The 14,651-nt window shown below is 39.5% G+C and overlaps 1 protein-coding gene across 1 annotated transcript in view; it reads right to left on the bottom strand.

Annotated features, from left to right (window-relative positions):
- Nucleotides 1-14,651, bottom strand: part of grid1b (glutamate receptor, ionotropic, delta 1b) — a 430,666-nt gene that overhangs the window by 69,674 nt on the left and 346,341 nt on the right. The window contains 1 exon segment of the mRNA XM_061709214.1: nt 12,356-12,529. Within this exon segment, the coding sequence (XP_061565198.1) occupies nt 12,356-12,529 (174 nt within the window).

Below are 14,651 nucleotides of genomic sequence, written 5' to 3'. Positions count from 1 at the left end.
GAAAGTTTTCCGTTGGGAATTAAAACCGACACAGACGACATTTTTGCTTTTGGACACTGTTCACACTGGATTTAACCGGAGAGCAGCGGTATCTGCAGCACGATCCACTCTGGCTGTGCGCGGTGGCCACGTCCCTGACAGTTCTGGGTGCCGCATCATCACTTCATCATCTTCCACAGCAAAACTCTCACCACCATGAGCTCTGCTGACACACACACACACACACACACACACACACACACACACACACACACACACACACACACGCTCTGGAGATGACAGTCAGGTACAGCAGCCAGCCCATCCACATGTGATCCAGCTGTCTGGACCGCTGAGGGCCCAGGAAACACACTGTGACAAACACACACACACACACACACACACACACACACACACACACACACACACACACACACACACACACACACACACACATATATATACACACTGTCTTGTTGGCGCAGGAGGCAGAATCCAAATGCAGAGTGACAAATGAGCATCACTCTGTCCACATAAGTGGAGTTGACTGACATGAAGGCCATGCAGCGGGCTGCCTGAGGCCATCACACACACACACACACACACGCACACACACACACACACACACACACACGCGCACGCACGCACGCACGCACGCACGCACGCACGCACGCACGCACGCACGCACGCACGCACGCACGCGCGCACACACACACACACACACAAGCTTTTCCTCTTTCCTTTGTGTCTTCTTTTCTCGTCAAGTGGCTGAATGTAAAAAAGAACAATTTTACATGACAGAGGCAGACATGAAAGAAGAGAGCAGGAAAGACAGAAAGAGGGGAGATGCTGGGCGGAGAAGTGTCTGGGGCGATGGACCCTGGAGCGTATGCTGCAAACTTACCGACGTTCACTCAAGTGAGACATTTCTAATATTTAAGGGTCCAAGCAGTGAAGCTGCTGAATCCTCCTTGTTTTAAACCAGAATTATCGTCATGATGATGATTATTATTATAACTAGGGATGGGCGGTATGGACTAAAAAATGTATCACGATAATTTCTGGCATTTATCCCAATAATGATAAAAATGACGATAAAAAAAAATACCAATTCAACTCCATCTCTTTTAACTATAAATCTATCTCACGCTCAGATCCACCATGTTTGTTACACAAAAACCTCATCAACGGGAATTTATCCTTCTTTCTTTCTTTCTTTCTTTCTTTCTTTCTTTCTTTCTTTCTTTCTTTCTTTCTTTCTTTCTTTCTTTCTTTCTTTCTTTCTTTCTTTCTTTCTTTCTTTCTTTCTTTCTTTCTTTCTTTCTTTCTTTCAGGCTCATTTCCTTCCTTCCTTCCTTCCTTCCTTCCTTCCTTCCTTCCTTCTTCCTTCCTTCCTTCCTTCCTTTTCCCCTTGTTTTCTCCCTTTCTTCCTTCTTTTTTCCCTTGTTTTCTCCCTTTCTTCCTTCTTTTTTCCCTTGTTTTCTCCTTTCTTCCTTCTTTCCTTGTTTTCTCCCTTTCTTCCTTCTTTCCTTGTTTTCTTCCTTCCTTCCTTCCTTCTTTCCTTGTTTTCTCCCTTCCTTCCTTCCTTCCTTCCTTCTTTCCTTGTTTTCTCCCTTTCTTCCTTCTTTCCTTGTTTTCTCCCTTTCTTCCTTCTTTCCTTGTTTTCTCCCTTCCTTCCTCCCTTCCTTCCTTCCTTCCTTCCTTCCTTCCTTCCTTCCTTCCTTCTTTCCTTGTTTTCTCCCTTCCTTCCTTCCTTCCTTCCTTCCTTCCTTCCTTCCTTCCTTCCTTCCTTCCTTCCTTCCTTCCTTCCTTCCTTCCTTCCTTCCTTCCTCCCTTCCTCCCTTCCGGTACATTGTGCGTGGACTTTCCTTGTTTTCTCCCTTTCTTCCTTCTTTCCTTCTTTCTTCTCCCTTCCTTCCTTCCTTCCTTCCTTCCTTCCTTCCTTCCTTCCTTCCTTCCTTCCTTCCTTCCTTCCTTCCTTCCTTCTTCTTCCTTTTCCTTCCTTCCTTCCTTCTTCTTTCTCCTTCCTTCCTTCCTTCCTTCCTTCCTTCCTTCCTTCCTTCCTTCCTTCCTTCCTTCCTTCCTTCCTTCCTTCCTTCCTTCCTTCCTCCCTTCCTCCCTTCCTTCCTTCAGGTACATTGTGCGTGGACTTTCCTTGTTTTCTCCCTTTCTCCCTTTCTTCCTTCTTTCTTTCCTTCCTTCCTTCCTTCCTTCCTTCCTTCCTTCCTTCCTTCCTTCCTTCCTTCCTTCCTTCCTTCCTTCTTTCCTTGTTTTCTTCCTTCCTTCCTCTTCCTTCCTTCCTTCCTTCCTTCCTTCCTTCCTTCCTTCCTTCCTTCCTTCCTTCCTTCCTTCCTTCCTTCCTTCCTTCCTTCCTTCCTTCCTTCCTTCCTTCCTTCCTTCCTTCCTTCCTTCAGGTACGTTGTGCGTGGATTTAACACAGAACCTTAAATCAGCTTTACACAAAAACATCATCGTTATCATTTTTACCGCAAGATGACAAATTCTTACCGTGAGGAATTTTTTTTACGGTTTATCGTGAACGGTAAAATATCACCCATTCCTAATTATAACTATCACAAAACGTGACGTGGGTCAAAAGCTGAATCACACAGGCAGCAAACCTGGTCCATCAATCTTTAATGGTTGAAGCAACATGTGCAAGTCAAAACACACCGTGTTGGCCTGTAGGTGGCGCTTTCTACAGAAAAAACTAACTCTTCTTCCTCTAACTCCTTTAAAGCTTCTGCGTCTAACTCACCCAGCTCCACCCAGTCCTGCACTCAAATCCTTCCTTTGAAAGGTACATGTACTGTGGGGCAAAAAGGTATTTAGTCAGACACCAGTTGTGCAAGTTCTCCCACTTAAAAAGACAAGAGAGGCCTGTAATTTTCATCACAGGTATTTCTCAACTATGAGAGACAAAATAAAAACAGAAATAAAAAAAATCACGTTGTCTGATTTTTTAAAGAATGTATTTGCAAATTATAGTAGAAAGTAAGTATTTGGTCAATAACAAAAGTTCATCTCAATACTTTGTTATATACCCTTTGTTGGCAATGACAGAGGTCAAACGTTTTTCTGTAAGTCTTCACACACTGTTGCTGGTATTTTGGTCCGTTCCTCCATGCAGATCTCCTCTAGAGCTGTGATGTTTTGGGGCTTTGGGTCGCTGGGAAACACAGACTTTTCTATGGGGTTGAGATCTGGAGACTGGCTAGGCCACTCCAGGACCTTGAAATGTTTTTTTACGAAGCCACTCCTTGGTTGCCTGGTGATGTGTTTGGATTATTGTCATGCTGAAAGACCCAGCCACGTTTCATCTTCAATGCCCTGCTGATGGAAGGATGTTTTCACTCAAAATCTCACCATACATGGCCCCATTCATTCTTTCCCTACACGGATCAGTTGTCCTGGTTCCTTTGCAGAAAAACATCCCCAAAGCATGATGTTTCCACCCCCATGCTTCACAGTAGGTATGGTGTTCTTTGGATGCAACTCAGCTTTCTTTCTCCTCCAAACACGACAAGTTGTGTTTCTACCAAAAAGTTCTATTTTGGTTTCATCTGACCATATAACATTCTCCCAATCCTCTTCTGCATAATCCAAATGTTCTCCAGCAAACTTCAGACGTTGTGCAGGTCTACAGTTTTGTTTCTCATGTCCTTTGACAGCTCTTTGGTCTTGGCCATAGTGGAGTTTGGAGTGTGACTGTTTGAGGTTGTGGACAGGTGTCTTTTATACTGATAACCAGTTAAAACAGGTGTCTTTTATACTGATAACCAGTTAAAACAGGTGTCTTTTATACTGATAACCAGTTAAAACAGGTACATTAATACAGGTAACGAGTGGAGGACAGAGGAGCCTCTTAAAGAAGAAGTTACAGGTTTGTGGAAGCCAGAAATCTTGCTTGTTTCTAGATGACCAAATACTTATTTTACCCAGGAATTTACCAATTAACTCAGTAAAAATCCTACAGCGTGATTTCCTGGATTCTTTCTCCCCATTCTGTCTCTCATAGTTGAAGTGAACCTATGATGAAAATTACAGGCCTCTCTCATCTTTTTAAGTGGGAGAACTTGCACAATTGGTGTCTGATTAAATACTTTTTGGCCCCACTGTATTTGCTGTTTTGCAGAGGCACATCCTCTACACAACTCACCCTCCCGTTGACTTGCCTACGTCGCTCTGAAGACGCCACCTTACTCCTTGCTCTGATTTGTCCAAGTGCTAATCAACTGCGTGCAAAGGTAGTTTGATAAGCAAGACTTGGTACCGCGCCCTGGATTGGGAGGAACCTGGGATCATTGTCAGATCTAGGGCTGTTCGATTTTGCCCAAAAATAAAATCTCGATTTTTTTCTCTCAAAATCCGATTTTCGATTACGATTACGATTATTTTGTGAATTGACAAAAGGCAAAGAAACGATTTCAAATATGCTGTTTTTTTATTGAACATTTGCCCCATTGGGCTTTAAGTGCAAACTTTGCTCTTATTAAACCAAAAATGAATGAATAAAGTGCAAAACTCTGTAAAATAAGTTGAAAAAAGTTTTAAAAAATATAATAAAATATAAAGTTTTATCTCTGAAAAAAAAAAATCAGCAAATCAGCACTTGCAAACATACAGTAAGTTATATTTCCAATTAAATAAAACAAGACATTCTCTAATTAAACTAAACTGGGTCTTTGCATGCTAAATAATAATGCAACCCATGAAGGAGGTAGAGGTGTGTAATGTCAGTCATTACATTTGCTATTCACATTTGCAAGTTTTTTGCAAGGAACACGAGCCGGTCTACCGGGTGGCATGTTACAACGCCCCCTCCTACACTAAAGAGCCTCTCCGATGGGGCACTTGTCGCAGGTATTGAGAGGTATTTCCATCAATCATTAATATGGTATCAATCATTAATATGTGTGCAGACAAGGTAAAAAAAAAATAAAAAAAAAGTGAAAAATTTTACGATTTTACGATTTTCATGTTTTAACATCGTTCTAATTACATAATCGCGATTACGATTTTAAATCGATTAATCGAACAGCCCTAGTCAGATCCTAGATCTCTCTAGCTCTGGTCCGTCAGGCTGGGCCTCGCCTCCTTCAGCAAGACGTGGCTTTGAAGTAGAAGATTCAGAAATGGTCGCATTCTGTTTCATTTACATTTATATTGTGTCAGCGTGTTGAGTGATTGTGTTAAGTTTGGTGGAAAGGAACGAGAAGGGAAACAGAAAAGGAGAAGACGACAACAGCAGAAGTGCAACAGCGCTGAGCTGACTTTGATGTTGGACTTCATGTGGAAAATTACTCTCTTCTCTGGCAAATGTCAAAACATGACTGAGAAAAATCACAACATTTGTCAGGGTGTTACACTAATTGTTCTATTTGTTGTGTTTAAATGTCAACCAAACTTCACTGTTCATATTCCACCGGTGGAAATAAGACTGTGTGAGAGCATGTGGGCAGAAGACTGGAAAAGACGAGAGGAAAAGAGATTACTGGAATGAGTCAAACTTGAATTCGTCTGCCGAATGGCTGATATACATTCAGAGCAGTTCAGCTGCAAACATCCGCTGTGTGAGGCGTTCCTGATGTAATAAAGCTTATTTCTTCATCACCACATACAGCATGGGCTGTGAAGACCGCAGCAGATCTCATCTGTTGAGCTGAAGCTGCTGAAAGTGAAGGAAACGAATCACCAGCTGAACCTGCAGCCGAGGAGTCCTCAGCCCGTCCTTCAGCCGCCAAAACGCAAAATAAATACTGTTTTATTTCATGCTCGGCGCTCTGGTGGTGACATTTACAGAAGGGGAGGGACCCACCAAAGCTTGTGTAAACAATCCTTTAAAGGGATTGTGACATGAAAAACACATTTTTCTTGATTTTTTTGTGTTTTGTTGGGTGTCTTGACATCAATTACACCCAAAAAACAACGAACTTTTAACATTCAGTGTATTGTGTGCTTTCTGGGATTTTCCGCATAACTATGCAAAAACGGCGCATGTGGTTTGGTGGCGGATCGTTACGTATAGATCCGCTAAATCACCCCCCCCCTCCACCCAGCTCCCTGCCTCCTCTCCTCTCCAGCGCACCATAAAGGCTGATTTATGGTTCCGCGTTACACCGACGCAGAGCCTACGGCGTAGGGTTACGCGGCGACGCGCACCGTACGCTGAACCCTACGGCGTAGGCTCTGCGTCGATTTAACGCGGAACCATAAATCAGGCTTAACACGGAGCTGTTTAGAGCCTCTTCTGTTGTCATCACCGGAGGACAACTGCTAAAAAGACCCGCGGCCACTGACTGGACTTAAGATAAGGGGAGTAGGGGACACTGCTGCTTGCATGCCTTTATTTTTATGATTGTTTGCGGTGGACTGCTCGCCGTGCTGCTTTTCCGTGCATGCTTCGCCTGTCGCTCCCGGCTTAACTCTCCGACGCTGCTGTTAGAAGTCCGGTTCGGTGTGCGCACGGACTTCATCCCCGGGCTGTAGTCGCCCTGTCTGGGCTGTGTGTGTGGGTGTTTGTGGTGTGCGCGCGTGTGTGTGGAGCCCATGGTGTGGAGACGCCGGCAGAAGTGTGTAGCAGTTGGTTGGAGGAGGAGGTTTGGAGGAGGAGCGGGGCAATGATTGACAGGAAAGGGGGAAGAGGAAGCGTTTTTCACGGCGCAAAAAAACACTGTAATAAAAAGCCAGGAATGGAGTACTAGAGTGAAGTTTTTCTTGTTAAAACCTTTTAGACACATTTGAGGGATGTTGGCCAAGACTTTTAATAGTGTTAAAAGCATTTTAAAAATGATGTCACAATTATGAAAAACATTTACTACATTTTATACAATTTTTACGGGGATACTATTTCTCTGTTTTAAATGACATTTTATTGGATTATTTTTCAGTTATTTTTTTTTTTTTTTTATGATGCGCTGACTGGAGAACACTTTTACTTTCGTTGTACATAGTTATAATGACAACAAAGATCTATCTATCTATATAAGTAAAAAGTACATTTAGAAACTTTTAAATACATGTCACGATATGGCAGAAAGCAAAATCAGCACCCCGGTAACTTGGGTGTTTTGGCTTTAAAAGTCCCGTGTCATGCAATTTCGATCCCTATCCATATCGATCATGCAGAAGTGAGCCATTTAATTTGATTGGGAGTGTGTTGCTGCCTAAATCTTCATGCTCACTTCTTTTTTCTTTCTTACTTATTTACTTACTAACAAGTTTCAATGCTGTGCAGCGCAGGTTTATATTCAGTCCGAACTGGCTCAACAAAAGTTTTTCACACACCCTGGCACTTTCTCTCAGGATATGCAGAAGTGCAAAAAAGGGCATCCATGACGGTGGCTTTCCTTAAAGGTATCTCAGTAAACCTCTTCACACTTCTCAGCACCAACATCTGCCATTAACCATAATGTGCACATTAGATTTGTACTTTTGCTGCAAAAAAACAAGCCAAAATGTATTCCAAGTCTCATTCAATCTTGTTTCCATTTGCTCGTGCGGAGCTCGGTATCCAGACGCTGCATTAACTATGATGAATGGCAGCACTATTCAAACGTCTGTACTGGGTTCAAAAGGAACTTCACCATTTCTCCTACACTGCTGCAGAACTTCTCCTCGTCGTTTAGAAGTTCCAATGTTTTGTTGAGAGCATCTTCTTAAGTTAGTCTCTCTTTTCTTTTTTTTAAAGCTCGTGTTCGCAGGTTAGTTAGCAGTTGACTTATTTCCTGGTTCTGCAGTGCAGTCGGGGTTTCTTTGAAGTCTTTTGTTTCGCTGCACCTTGCTCAGGATGTTTGATTTCATTTTGTTTCTTACTCTTGCTTCATCTGCTTGCCCCCCACCCCCCTTTTCCCATCAGTTACTGGGTTTCTTTTTTTATTGTCTTATTTGAAGTTCTTGCATTGTAATGCCGACAGTGCTTGCCAGGTTTATCCGGTTTCTTTAAGCCCCAAGCACCTCCACTAGCCCTCCCCTCACCAAGACAGGCCAAGTTTACTCTGATTGGTCAGAAGAGGCGACGCATGTTGGGCATCCCAGACTAACCGCCAGTGGTGGACAGTAACGGAGTAAATTTACTTGAGTACTGTACTTAAGTACATATCCAGAGGATTTGTACTTTACTTGAGTATTAGATTTCTTTGGTACTTATTACTCTTACTTGAATACATTTCCAAGACAAATATTTTTACTTTTACTCGAGTAAATTTCTAGGAAGCCTGAAAAGTACTCGTTACTTTCAGGTCTGCTCTTTTTTCTTCTTCCCTAAAATCCTATTGGACACAAGCAAGATTGTTAATAAACTCTGCATCATTTGCTGTCCTCTTATGATCCCATTCATTTGATTTGTTTTTGGTGTTTCTGCAGGTTTTATATAACAATGTGGTTCTAAAAGCTGGTTTCAAAGAGTTAATTCTCAGAAACAAGAGATAAATGATCCTTAAATTAATTTAGAAAAAATATAGTAATTTACTGATGTGGAAAATAAGAAATTTACTCTTACTTTTACTTTTACTTAAAGTAAATTTAAAAGCATTTACCTTTGGATACTTAAGTACCTTTAAAAGCAAGTACTTTTCTACTCTTACTCGAGTAATATTTTGACTGAGCTACTTTTACTTGTAACAGAGTAAATTTTGACCGGTAGTATTTGTACTCTTACTCAAGTACTGGGGTGGAGTACTCTGTCCACCTCTGCTAACCGCTAAGTAGGCGTTGGGTAAATGTCTTACATGACATCAAACAAAGGTGCTAAAGTCTTAGAAATTCACTAAATGTAGATTCAAATGTAAAGTGTCACAAATCGCCTGTGGTGGCTCAGGACGCCTGCAGTGGGCGCGGCTTTCAAGCTGCGCTGCAGAACTGGAGGAAAGAAGTGTATATAGCCTACAGTACATATATCTATATACAGCGTGCACGTCTTCAGTTTCCTCTTTCACCATGGATCACACTTTGGGGAAAAAAAAAAAAAAAGTAAAAAATGTATATATATATAAAAAAAAAAAAAAATACTTAAAATAAAAAAGGGAGGGGGGTTTCCTTTCACTGCCGTCCTACCTGCCTCTTTCTGGGGCTCCCAGTCGGGCATCTGGAGTCTGGTGGGGGCTCCTGCTCGCTTCCCTGAAGCCCCGGTCTGACCTCACCCCTCATTGCAATATATAAATTACCAATTCTAACTCTAATAATCATTCCTGACATTATCATGATATATTGTTTCATAGTGTATTATATTAAGTTATGAAATCTCATGGGACGTTAAACTATGGTGATATCATTTGGTTATATGTTATAATATTTTATAAACATTATGTTATATTAGGATATTACTATATTATTATGCTATATTTATATGATATTGTGCTACACCACTCTATATGATAATTATTTATTTGTTTACTCTCAAATTAATATTCTCAATTTATGTATCTACTTTCATCATCTTATTTACAGACACACACACACACACACACACACACACACACACACACACAGATGTCGTCTTTTGTCGTTGTTTGCACTGTATGTTAATAAATAAAAAAAATAACCATGGATCACACTTTGGGAAGCCTTCTTTATATTTCAGCGTTATTTCCACATAGATAAAAGTGAGTTTGATGCTCCTTAACACAGTCGGTCCTGGATCAACATCAACCATCATTGTTGGTCCCGGTGAAGCTGCAGTCTGTCTGCGGTGAACACTGACACACCGGGTCATAGCGGATTTGGTCATGATGTTTAAACTGTGTTTTGTGATTAATAAGCACGTTTTTTAATTATTTTGCGTTGGATTGATGTAGCAAATAAAATCGTTGGGACCATCCAGCTCCTCAACCATCAGTTACTGTTTCACATTCAGAGTTCAGGTAAAAACGGCAGTTAAATCAGCAAAAATGTCAGTTTGCTAGATAAAATAGATGAATTCCTGGTAAAATAAGTTTGTTAGTGCACAGCTCTGCTCATGTGTGCATGTGAATGAGTGTACGTTAGTGTGTACATGAAAGTAGAATCTGCATTGAGGCTTCTTGCTTTGGGAATCCCGGTCTGTGATTGGACGCTGCCTCGGCGTCGCCGCTGCACATTTGCATAGAGTTGAGATTCTGTCAACTTCAAATTGACGCTCTGGACACCTCCAACGCCTCCGTGGCCTCCGACGCCTCTTGCAGCGAGCTTTCATAGACAACGAATGGCAGCCTGGCGCTTTCGGTGTGAATGCACGGTTAGGATTCATGGAAGACGCATAAAATTAAGATATGACCCCAAGAATGTCCCTTTTCAGCTAAAACCTGATGCACGTCATCAGTTTTGACCAAGTTACACTTCATGACGATACATGACACTAGTGAAGATGATTTTTTTGAGCAGAAATGGCCAAGAACAAAAAAAAAAGTCAAGGTGTATCAGAGTCGAAGGGGTGAAACTATGGACCCACCTGGATGAGGAACTAAAAAAAAGTAGCTCAATTTACAAATTAAAAAAAAATTATAAATCTAAAATAATAGATAAATATAGAACACTAATATAAATTATCTTCATATTAAACTGTCTAAATGCAACTTTCCTCCTGCAGCTGTCCTCAATCGTGAGTGACCACATTTATTTTCTTCTCTTCTTTGTTCATTTTCTTTGTTTTGTTCGTTCGTTTCATTTTCTTCTTATTAGTAGGGGTGTAACAATATATCGTGCCACGAAATTTCGCGATACAAAAACGTCACGAAACGTGTCGTGGAGGTGACAAAGTGTATCTGATATTGGATTATTAATATTAATCTATTGTGTTGACTAGAAACGCGCATCCGACCACCGCGTCCGCGCGGACCAAAATCTTACTCCGCTCAGAAGAAAGTAGTCCCGTTTTGCGGTCTGTTTTGAGCTCTGAACCTTTACTTATTTAAGTCTGGTGTAGAGTTAAGCCTTACCTTATTAAATTAAACCTTTTTCAGGTCGTGAGTAGGATAAACACGCAGGCAACTTCTGCGTGAGTTTGCGTGTACTTCAATGTCCGCTCAACAGCGTAGGATTTCAGAACATCAACACAACACCTAGTGCCGTATCACTCCGCCCAATCTAAAACAACTGATAAACTCACTAGTGTAATTATATTCCCTGATTTCCAGAATATAAAGAATATATTTATAAAATAATGAACCCTGAATTACCAAAATAACCTTCTTAACAAAAATAAATCTCCTCTTACACTTATAAGGTGAGCATGAATCAATCTTTTTTATGATGTAAAATTGTATGTATTTATTTACTTGTATTTATTTATTCAATTTTAGTTGTTACATTTCTGGAAAAGAAAAAAGTCAAATCATACATGAGAGAAACTTCAGTTTGTGGCAAAATATTTGTACTTGTATGAAACTGAAGATGCATAATGCAAACCTGACATTTACTTTTAGTTCAGTTTGTGGAAAATGGTTGGCCTGGCTTTCTCTTTAAAACCTAAACAGTTATAAAGCATTACAAACTGTAACAATAGGGCAAACGCACAGCATTGTTTTGTATTTTGTGTCTTTCAAATAAAAGACAATTTTTTCCAGTCATATGTTCCTCATTCAAGGTTGTTAAAAAAATACTGCTATAATATCGTATCGTTATCGTGAGATTAGTGTATCGTTACACCCCTACTTATTAGTATCTTTTTTTTTCTGTAGTCTGCCTTTTGTCGAAAAGGATAGGCAAAATAAGTCATGAGGCTTCAACCTATACCTTTTTGGTCAAAAAAAAAAAAAAGGAAATGTGTACATATATATATATATATATATATATATATATATATATACGGTATATATATATATATATATATATATATATATATATATATATGTATATATATACCGTATATATATATATATATATATATATATGTATATATATACCGTATATATATATATATATATATATATATGTATATATATACGGTATATATATATATATATATATATATATATATATATATATATATACCGTATATATATATATATATATATATATATATATATATATATATATATATATATATATATATATATATATATATACGGTATATATATATATATATATATATATATATATATGTATATATATACCGTATATATATATATATATATATATATATATATATGTATATATATACCGTATATATATATATATATATATATATATATATATATATATATATATATACCGTATATATATATATATATATATATATATATATATATATATATATATATATATATATACCGTATATATATACATATATATGTATATTTATACCTGTGTGTATACATATACAGTGTGTATATGCAAACATCTTAAAATGTAAATGACCAAAACAAAATAAACTAAACTAAATGATGATGAGCCGTTTTACCTCCAGGTTCTGCAGGTATCCTTCCTGCGGGTCGCAGAGCAGCGAGGAGATCCGGTGGTTCTGCCGTATGCACCGCGTGCTGCTGTCCTTCCACATGGGGAAGATCTGCCGGATCACCGTCATGCGCCCCAGTGCACTGTGGGTCAGCTCCAGGATCTCTGAGTCGCTGATCTCCTGTGGGGAAGAGGAGAGGGGACGCGTTAAGCTCGTTTCCCACGGGTCTGACGAGAACAGCAGTAGAACAACGAGTTGGATTTGGTGGAGCGTGTCTTTAAGCCCAACTCTTAATAACAAACTAACTATTTCATGTCTCATGCAATTTAATAGCAGTGAACTTGTGGTTTGAAGCGAAAGCAAACAACAATGTTAGAGACAAACAGAGGTGAGGATTCTCCCGGCTCGTTTATTGGAGTATACGTTTAACTGCTGTGACACGCGAAACTCAATTATTTTCTGGTGGCTTTAATTATAGATAACTTCACTTTAATACTTAAAGAATAATACAAATATGAGTGAAATTATAATTATTATGTTTTACAACACCTAACATAATTGCAGGAGAAGTCAGCCCACATAGTTCTGTTTCTCTGAAATTTCCTCCCATCCAATTAAACACAAACTTGTAAACACGAGTCACTCAGACTTGCAGCTCATTTATTGCCGACAAAACATGTCATTCTGTCAAGCTAAAGGGTTTAAAGTCTAAACAAGCTTGATTCCTGCAGCCGTCGCTGTAGCCGAGGCATTAAGAGTTGGTCTGTGAAACAAACTTTATCCTGTTTACGTAAATGAAGTAAGAGACTCTGCTGTTATCTGATGGAACCTGTTGAATGAAGGTAATTAAGGTGGTGGAGTAAACTAAGGAACACAGCCTCTTAAACTAATATAAAAACAGGCTTTCTGAGAACTGTCTTGTGTGGGAGGCAAACAGCATCAAACATTTTACATTACACAATTAAAATGATATGTATGAAACATGTCACTGAAATACAAGTTCTTAAACTTAGTTGTTGCCAACATGTCTAACAGCTTTGACACACATGAGATGATTTAAGTTGGAATACATGAGAAAGTCTGTGACTGAAGGCCTCAACGCTTTTGGCCGTTCCCGACATGAAGGTAGTGAGCTCAAACCAGGGTGGGCTCACATCTGTCACCCTGATTAGGCTGGACCGAGCCATGTTGGTAATAGGCATGGGACGATATGAAAATTTCATATCACGATATTAGTGGACAAAAATATCACGATTACGATATTATCACGATATTAGCGCGTCGCTTATAAAATTCTTAAAATGCAAGGAAAAACACTAACCGTGGATCCACTGGTTCCTTCAGAACATTTATTCTCAAATCATTCTCAACACAGTGACACTTGAGGTAGAGAACAAATAGTGTACTGTAAATGTTATGCATTACAAAGTGTAAACTATAGTACCGGTACCGGTACTTATTTGAACTTTCTTTTTTTGTAAGAAAATACTTCCCTGAGAGTCGAAAGAAATAAGTGACAAAGTAGAGCCAAATGCACACTGATTGTATTACTCTCTGAAACTTTAACAGTGGCTGGCTGCCTGCTACTTAGTACGGCTCTCTGGAAAAATAATAAAATAAAGGCACTGCTCTGTAGTATACAAAACAAAAGCTGCATGGCCAACACAAAGATTGAGTGAAAATAAAGTGCCACAGTAGTCAAATGCACACGGATTGTACTACTCTCTGAGAAAATATTAAATAAATAATAATAATAAATAATATTAATAAAATACATGAAAAAAATAACACTGGCTTCTACCTGGCTGGTAGCCTTGTGTGACCAAAAAAAAAAAAAAAAAAAAAAAAAAAAAATGTGGCGATAATTACAGTACCCCACGATAACGTTGTCGCGGCCGTTTTTTATCGCGATATACGATAATATCGTATATCGCCCCATGCCTAGTTGGTAAGGACTGGCCACCAGGCGCTCTGGGATTAGCCCCTGTCCAAGGGGGTTGCATGGTAGCACACTATCCCAGATTTGGTCAGGGAACACAGTGTTCTTTTATTTTTCTTAATTGTCATACAAGTCTGTTGGAATTTCTCTTTGTCTGGACCCAGAACCAATTTGCCTTTGGAGACCCCAACAATGTAACGCCTGGGGTCGTTTAGGCATGCAAACCTCTCTACTCCAGTTAGGTGGCTGAAATAAGCCTCCTCTGCATGGTTGTTATAGTCTGTACCAAAGATAGGGTTAGAAGGTTGCTATTCATGAGAGACTTGGAGTTGCTGCTCATCCATATCAAGAAGTTCCAGTTGA

This window comes from Cololabis saira, chromosome 19 (genome assembly GCF_033807715.1).
Source record: "Cololabis saira isolate AMF1-May2022 chromosome 19, fColSai1.1, whole genome shotgun sequence".
Classification (NCBI taxonomy): Eukaryota; Metazoa; Chordata; class Actinopteri; order Beloniformes; family Belonidae; genus Cololabis; species Cololabis saira.
Note: the sequence above shows the minus strand (reverse complement) of the source record. Positions and strands in the feature narration are given on the sequence as shown.